This window comes from Phragmites australis, chromosome 2 (assembly GCF_958298935.1).
Source record: "Phragmites australis chromosome 2, lpPhrAust1.1, whole genome shotgun sequence".
In the NCBI taxonomy this organism is placed as follows: Eukaryota; Viridiplantae; Streptophyta; class Magnoliopsida; order Poales; family Poaceae; genus Phragmites; species Phragmites australis.
In genome coordinates this window covers 1,026,214-1,034,637 of record NC_084922.1, presented here as the reverse complement: position 1 = coordinate 1,034,637, position 8,424 = coordinate 1,026,214, and the positions used below count along the sequence as shown (strand labels likewise).

Below are 8,424 nucleotides of genomic sequence, written 5' to 3'. Positions count from 1 at the left end.
GTCCACGAAGCACGATTTCCAGCTCGAGGGGAAACCAGGAACTAACACAAACAAAATCGTTGAACACAAGAAACAAAAACTTGGCCGTGGCTTTGTCTACGATTCGATCTACCATCATGCCAACCGTAAGAACGTCCGGAGATGGGGCAAATCCACGTGAAAAAAGAGGCTTTTTGTCGCAGATGGGGGCAAGCGTAGATCGGAGCCAAATCCGCGTGAAAAGAAGAGGCTTTTTGCGTGCAGTTCATGGCGCATTTGAGATGGGCGGTTCTTCTCACTTCCCCTTGTGGCGCATGCAAATTTGTTGCTTGAGCTCCCTTCCCTCGTGCACGGCGGCGAAGATTCGCGCCGCTAACCGTTCCGTCGGCCTCATCCGATGATCCTTTGACCCTCGCTCGGTGGGACGCGCCTCTGTCTTGGCCGACCCCATCCACCAGTGTAACCCACCCGTCCGGTGACAGTCCACGCCTCCGCCTCACCCACGACCGCTCCTCCCTCGCCTTCTCTTTGCCCTCCCGCTCCTCCCGAAACGCCAAGACGGAGAGGAAAAGAGGACAAGAGCGAACCGACGCCCACCGGCGAGATGAAACCGTCCAAGAAGAAATCGAGCAAGAAGAAGAAGCCCTCGCCAGCGATCCCGGCCCATCCGGCGGGGGTGGCGGATTCCTCGGGGGACTCGTGCTCTCCGGGGTCCGAAACCCTAACCCTAGCAGCGGCGGCTGCTTCGGAGACGGAGTCAAGCAGCAGCTGCGAGGCCTCGACGTATACGTCGGCCTTCACGTCGGGGACCGCCTCCACCTCCTCCTTCTCCGCCTTCTCGTCCTCCGCCTCCACCGCGTCCTCGTCGGCCGCTGGTGGCGACGAGCGGCGCGACCTCGCGTGGCTGCTCGACGCCTTCGCCAGCGCCACCATCGACCAGGTCGACTCCGCCTACAGGGAGACCGGCGGCGACCCGTTCCTGGCCGCCGGCGTCCTGGGCTCCTCGCAGGACACGCAACCTCCGCAGCCGCCACAGCCGGCTCCGCAGCCCCCGCCGCCGCCGGATCTCTCGCCGCGCGGTGGATCTGGTAGAAAGAAGGCTGGTCGGAGGCCAAAGAGGCTCGCTGTGGCCGCGACTGGCATGGTCGCTGGCGTCATTGGCAAGGACTACACTCGGTCTGCCACTCCTGTAAGCGTGACCAATGCGTGCAAGGGTAGAGATGGGGAGGGAGATGGCGGGTGTGGTGGGCGCAAGTACAGTGTTGAAGAGGCCGAACAGTTCCTATGCTCCATGCTCGGGGATAATTCCGACCTTGGCATGGGCGTGGTTAGAGACGTGCTCGGTGAGCCTTTTATCACTTGCTGCTCTGGTTTTCCATTCAGAATTTTGTACTTTGATCATTTCGTGCCTTTGTCACAACTGAACAGACTTTATTACAAGCGAAGTTAGAAGCCCTATCCCCTTGGAAAACAGAGAGCAGAGAGTTATGACATTTTTGAGGCATCTTTTTTTGGCTTACTTAGGTATTGAATCATTAGGAGTAACAAAAATAAGAACACAGTGTGTCTGTAACATCAAATCATCAATGAATATTTAATAACGATTTTGTGAAAAGAATGATGTGCTGATTGATTGTCCTTCAAACATGCATTGCAAAGTCTGTTGCCTTTTCTTTTTTGTAGCTTGAGATGGGAAAATAACAAAGGATGGCGAACCCATTCGAGTATTTGATTTTGAGTATTTTTTGCTGTGTTTATTTGCATGATCGGTTGAAATGAAAAATGAGTAATATGCTGTCGAATTGCCTCTCTCCTGATGTGTGGCAAATTGTTTTGATGATGCCACTTACAGTGCCAATGTATGCAATGAACAAGGCAATGATGATGGATTTGGGCGAGGTCCTTTGGTCAAGGTCATTTCAGATGATTGGATTTTCAGTTGATCATTTGAAAGGACTTGAGAAGCTCAGAGAAAATAGAGCGAGGCCAAGGTTCATGTGTACCCAGTTAAGTGGATTGCTGGCTTGCTGCTAAGGCAACATGCATTTCAGCATTATTTGCTGAGCTTACATTGGGGTGTGAAGGAGATTTTTGCTTTTTGTGGTTGTTTTGTGCAATATGCTTATGGGAACTACGAGCTTCAAAATGTTGTTTTCAACTGAAAGATTCACTTTCTTGTCATGGCGTAGTTGAAATATGCGTATAACCATCTGTTTATATGCAAAATTGCTGGTTTTTTTTTTTGCTTGTATACAACTGCTGATAGTACAAATGCTGCTATGAGTGATTGTAATCATTGGATGAAATTGAGTGTTCCTGGGGCTGATAAACCATAGTGTTTCCGCAACTAAATGCTACTTGTGGCAAACATTTTTTGTTGGTCCTAACTGAAATCAATGAGTCCATCGAAGTTTGCTTCTTCATATTCTTTATTTCTGCAACCTCCAAGCCAACTGGATGCTTATTTTATTGGAACGATTTTCATATATTAATAGTTTTATCTGTTCCATTTTGCAGGTCAGTATGTGTATGATGTTGAGAAGGTAAACATTTATTTTTTTCATGCGCATTTCTCAGTTACTTGCAACCTGGGTTCACATTTTTTGGATTTCAATGAAATCACGTTCATTGGATGAGCTAGAACCTGGCCTGTTCTCGGCGTTAAACAGCGCCCCATTTTGCATTTAATTCAAACAATACATTACATATGTGAGCCCTATCAGCGCATGGTTCTGGGAATAACATTTGTTTCCTGGTGGAGAATATGTAGTGCAAAACATTACTCTGCAATTATTTGTACCTGAATAGTACATCAAATCCAAGTCAACGTGAAACCTATAAGATATGTTATCACTTGCGCATATGCTGCTGCTACTGCTGATGTGCATATGAACTAAGAAATATATGGTGAATGTAAATAATTCCGCTATCACAAGTGTCTCTCCAGATTCTTGATGTTCTAATGATATAACATACATATCACAAAATACATAATCTGATCACGCTATATTCAAATTTTAATTTAAATAATTAACATTGGAATTTTATAACTTCAGCCTTTTTTGACCTCTTGATCCTCATGGGGAAACGTGGTTCTTGCCATCAGTGCCATCCTTTAGTGGTGCTTCAGGCTACAGATTCTAATATCTGCTAGTACACCCCTATAAGTGCTTGTGCGGTTACTGCTCTTGTTTTGAGGAGCAGCTGGCCTACCCTGGACATGTTAGTTGGTGCGCATATGTGGCTATAGCGGATTAGTGGCCACCGTTTAGGACATTCTCGAACTACTAACCTGCCTGTTGCTGCTAAATTCATTATGCTACTTATGTTATGGATTCCACTGGAAGGTGTTCTGGATGCAGCTTAATTATTGATGCTCTCAATTTTGAGTATTGTTGTGTTCCCTTTAAAAGTTTCTCCCATCTGTCATTCTGCTATAAGTCAAAGGTTAGCTATTCCTTGATGTTTTAATATCAGCTCAGAACATGCACCAAAGTGGCGTGTTGACATAACAAATTGAACTATATCTATCTACGTCCAATGATAATCTACTGCATTCATTTGGATGTTTAGTCAGCAAAAGTAGTTTAACTGTTCACATCGACTTTTCACATTTAAAACAAAAAAAAGAGTTTATGAATAGGTCGTTTGTCTTGGTACATTGTGTTCATCTGACCAAACTAGTGCTTTTATTATTTACTTATTTATTTTCTAAGCCGTTTGTATGTAGGATCTTTGGAGAATTTCCTATATAGTTCTTTGGAATGAGGGAACAAGTTATCATTCTTTTGAAATTATGGAAAATTTCTTTTGTGGCTTGAATGAACCTCTCACTCTCCAAATTCCTGTGAAGTGTCTGAACACCTTTCTAGAAAAATTCATCTGTTTTGTATTTATGTGGGATTGCACTGGCATTCCTATATAGTTTGTGCTTTTTTCATTTCCTGTGTTCCGAGTGGTTATTCTTTTGGTGAAATTGTTGTGTTGTACTAATCGAGTGCTTTCAGGCCTTGGATGCGCTGCTTGATATCTCTGGTGTGTCTTCCGTTGAAAACATTGAAACGTGTTATGCAAATGCTGAAAGGAACGGTGCCCACTATCCAAATATATTCCCAGGAAATCGAATATCTATGGACAACTTGACTGCAGTCAATAAACAAAATCCATTCCAGGTGTTTACTAAGCACGGTCACAGTTTATGCTTGCTCTGTTGGATGCAAAACATATGCGTAATATCCTGGCTAAGATGAGAAGTAAATTAATCTTGGTTGAGTAATGTATATGTTATTATGTTAGCACCAAATGGGTTCAATCCAATTTTCTTTTCTAAATAAAGATCCGGTAAGGTGTCATAGATTTGTTACTACCTCCATTCCTCGATAGTATTTTTTAGAATGCATGCATTAAAACTTAAACTTTGACCTCTAATATACACAAACTGAAAAAGAGCATATATTATTAGATGCAAACAATATTTATATTTTTTCTACAGAAAAGTATTTCCATATAGTTATTTTCTGGAACTGTCACTCGCATAATTAGAAAAAAATAATGGTCAAAATGTTTTTTCTTTACTGTTTTGATGTCTGAAGTGACAAGAGAACGGAATATACCCAAAGGATTATCCTTGGATTGGAGCGTGTGGAAATTAGCAATTCACGTGCCCAGACCATGACTTAGGCTATTGATCTCCCTTTACTATTGTTACTATTACCTACCTTTTTTTACTTTTATATCCTCTTTGTTGCGTTTCATCTCTAGGCTACCCAACTTGCTTTGTACTGAAAGGTTTTGTTGTTATTGTTGTAGTCAATGCTGCTGTTACAACCTTGCAAACTTGTCATATGTTAACTACAATGTGCAGTTTGAACTTATCTTGCAAAACATTATCAATAATGTTGTATTTAATCTGCTATTTACCGCAGAATAACTCTTGTATGTATTAGTCCATTAGATACATCTCCAGGTCCATGTTGCTGCTTGCTACAACTGAAATACTTGCAATACTTCTCTTTTGGAATCCTGTTTCAATATTATTTTAATATTATAATTTTATTCAGTCGTCAGATGAGATATCCACCAGAATGAAACTCCAGTCTGAACTAGAACACGGGTTTCTGTGGGGTGAGCATCGAATCAGGTGAGCGAACTCAGGGAATTCATCTGACCATATATGCTAAACCAAGTGCTTAGGAACATTCTTTGCCTGACCTTGGTATGCGTTCCAGTTTTTTTAAACCTGCTACCCTATCCTTATTTGATGTTTGGCATCACTTGTATATCTTATTGTTTGGATGGATGGAGTGTGTGAGAAACATCGTTGGAAATTGTTTTTATGGCAATAATGTTTCAAGTGATATTTTTCTACTGTGATAGTTACGTCCCACTGGATAGGTAGTGCTGTCTGGTGACTGTGGGTACACATTGTTTGTCATATTAAGTATTGATTGCAATAGTACAACTATTTAATTCCTAGTTCTCTATGACATTAGTAATTCTATACTTGCACTTTTGTGTAACTGACTCTTAGTTATATGACATCCTTGGTCTTCGGTTCAATAGCTATGCGGAGGCTGTTTTGGAAGTGCCAAGGTCAGCAACATCGCCTTCGAGATCAACAGCAGTGAAAACTAACCCGCAGCAGGTCTTGGAGTCATTGTTTAAAATACCAGAAATACGCACATATGAACCAAGTTCTATGGACTGGAAAAAGGTAGTAAAGAAGCTGCAATCATTCAATTCTACCATCGCATCAAACAATCAAGAAAGGCCTAAAATTGGTATGTATATTTTTATTATTGACCACTATGCAGATTCAACCTATTAACTAAGATTGCCTTTCATCATTGGTTGTTATATTGCTTTAAGACCCATCTGATACATTCCTGTTAGGACTTATTAGGATAGACTGGGGTTCGAGTCATTTGACCCAGTGCCTTGGGATTGACGAGTAAATTAATATCTTTTCCCTTCCAATCCATGGGGATTTGGCCTAATCCTTTCCATCCAAACAATAATGTTATTTTGAAATTCGAACATGTCTCGAGTTTTTAGTGCATGCCCTACTTTTTTTCTTGTTTCTTTAAGAAATTGGTGGCCCCACATCTAAAGTACACTGATACTGCTTTTGATGATTTTAGTTGCAATTACATGAAATCATCTCGTTCACTTATTGGCTATTGTGTTTTTTGATTGTTGCACCTGATGCTTCTGCAAGTGATACAACTGTTATTGCTTTGTGTTAAGGGGATGGCTATCGAGAGTTCCGTGGTGTTGCTGCAAGGCATTATGATACAATGAAAGAGTACTATCAGAGAGTACGATATTTTTTTTTGTTAGAGCTTTGCTTGAGCCAGGATGATTGTGCATGTTTTCTTTTCTTTTTGGTATTTCTCATTGTCTATCTTCATTGCTTCCCGTACAGGCTGCACTGGCATATTCCAAGGGAGACAAATCATATGCTTCTTACCTTGCAGACGAGGTCAGATAACTATGCATCTATGTCACTACAAAAAGAAACAAAAAAGACCCGAATATCTTGACCATATTCGTAAATTGTTGATGAATAATAGTTTTAGATGATGTGTTGTTGTATTCTTACAACCCAAATGCCAGTACAGATACATTCACCCAGCTACGTAGCCTGTAAGTGGTGGTGTTCTTGCCCATTTGGGCTTAACTCCTGCCTGGCTGCTTTTTAATATAACAGGCAGCTCTCCTGCCAGTTCTTTAAAAAAGGCTTAGGCACTTGTGTTATTCAACTCCCAGTTGGAATTGATCGCTGCTATTGCATTGCCATACAAGCTCCAACAATTTTATTTTTCTTTGTTTCAGGGGAAACATTATCGAGAATTGGCTCGCATGGAAGATGAGAAGGCCAGCAGGAAGATATTTGACGCCAGGTAATTGCGTCATTCTTCCTAATATTATATATTAAATTCGCTTTTGAGATCTAATCTTCGGTTTGCAGAAATAAGCATATTACAAATACAGTAACTATCGACTTGCATGGCCAACATGTCAAACAAGCTATGAGACTTCTCAAGATTCACATGATGATCTGCGTTTGCATGCCATGTGAGTGTTCACGCATGATCGAATACTGTAGTCACTATTAGTGTTCTCATTGATGTCAGAAAGCTACATCTGTGTTGATCTAATTAGCTTTATTGTGCCTTCTGTTTTCTTTTTTTCTTTGTTCTTTAAACAGCTGTCCTTCTGAGAGTAATTACTGGTTGTGGTTCAGAAGGTTCAGGGAAGGGAAAAATAAAGCGAACGGTAAGAACACAATGCTCTTGTTGTGGTTATATGGTTTAGTTTAATTGAATTTTACCACGTACATCTAAATAATGCTCTTGTTGCTGATTATAACATAAGTCTTCATACCATCTTTTATTTGGTCGATCTACTTGACCGTGCATGCCAATGTCTGAATTTTCGTAAAACAAATGGCTGTGATAGGTTATAGAGCTTGTGGAGAAGGAACATATTGAATGGCGTGAAGAGAACTCTGGAACCATAGTACTGCGACTTGGTGGGCCAAGGGAGTATGGTTTTCTTGAGAATGATAGTGATACTGATTAAGTTAAAGCCATGGGTGCCCCTTTTAAGGAGACTTAGCATAGATTAACATCTGTTCTAAGCTATGTATCTCCTGTATCTATCTATATTTACATGTGTTGTAATTACGGATAGGCGACCTAGGTTCTGATGTAGGCTGTAGTTCTGACACAGAAGTTCAGTAATAGCAACGAGAAAGTATGTACTGTCTGATGTTATGGTTAGCCAGGCTGCTAACACCGTAATGTAGTCTGAAGCGTCGCAGACCTATCTAATTAGTTATTATTAGAGCCGCGCGCCTTCCCGGCCAGCCGCCGCGTCCACGTCCGCGAAAAATGTTTCGCTCGTCCGATGCGCATCGTGCAGTCCTCATCACGCGCGGAGTGCTCCGCCCTGTGCTGCGCGCCGGACCTGCGTGTCAGTTTGTTGCCGCACCTCGATGCCTCTGGAAGCCGCGCGCGCGCCACTTGCTGCGCATCGTGGAAGCTTCATCGCGCGCAGATCGCTCCGACCGGTCCTTCCTGCGCACCTTGCCCATCGATATCTCTGGAAGCCGCGCGCGTGAGACCTGCTCGCGTCGGGCACGCGTCGGTCAGGCTACCTTCTCCTGCCGGTTGCGTTTTGCCTACTTGGTGATGTGCTCGTTGGTCGATACAATCCTGGGTCCTCCTGCTTTTTCGTCCCTTTCCGTCTTCCTGTTGTTCGCAAGGTCCGGACCTTGGATTCTCAGTGCTGGTTTTTGCTCTCTTGCTTTCGCTTGGTTCCTCTGATTGGTGGATGTGCTTCTATGTGGGATTTTCCTTCTACCATTCTCTTCTTCGTGCTCTTCTGTTTGACTCCGGTTACTGTGGTGATTCCTTCTAAAAATGGCTGCATTTGTGTCGC

General features: G+C 42.5%; 1 protein-coding gene across 3 annotated transcripts; it reads left to right on the top strand.

Moving 5' to 3' along the window:
• The first annotated feature begins 245 nt into the window (after positions 1–245).
• On the top strand, positions 246–7,752 carry LOC133892582 (SMR domain-containing protein At5g58720-like). 3 transcript variants are annotated; one of them, XM_062333451.1, is made up of 12 exons: positions 249–1,322; positions 2,497–2,522; positions 3,987–4,151; positions 5,040–5,119; positions 5,542–5,759; positions 6,226–6,296; positions 6,404–6,460; positions 6,814–6,881; positions 6,950–7,056; positions 7,190–7,257; positions 7,441–7,574; positions 7,613–7,752. In XM_062333451.1, the coding sequence occupies exons 1-11, from the start codon at positions 584–586 to the stop codon at positions 7,561–7,563; spliced, it is 1,722 nt and encodes a 573-aa protein (XP_062189435.1). In that variant the 5' UTR covers positions 249–583; the 3' UTR covers positions 7,564–7,574; positions 7,613–7,752. The 3 variants fall into 3 exon arrangements, with proteins under 3 accessions (XP_062189444.1, XP_062189435.1, XP_062189426.1); XM_062333442.1 differs by having other exon boundaries at positions 252–1,322; positions 7,441–7,752; XM_062333460.1 differs by lacking the exon at positions 3,987–4,151 and having other exon boundaries at positions 246–1,322; positions 7,441–7,752.
• Positions 7,753–8,424: the final 672 nt, after the last annotated feature.

Bases quoted from the DNA above. Each gene is read 5' to 3' on its own strand.
- LOC133892582 (XM_062333451.1), top strand. From the start codon at position 584: ATGAAACCGTCCAAGAAGAAATCGAGCAAGAAGAAGAAGCCCTCGCCA. The intron at 7,057-7,189 runs GTGAGTGTTCAC...TTCTTTAAACAG, and splicing joins GATCTGCGTTTGCATGCCAT to CTGTCCTTCTGAGAGTAATT. The intron at 7,258-7,440 runs GTAAGAACACAA...TGGCTGTGATAG, and splicing joins AGGGAAAAATAAAGCGAACG to GTTATAGAGCTTGTGGAGAA.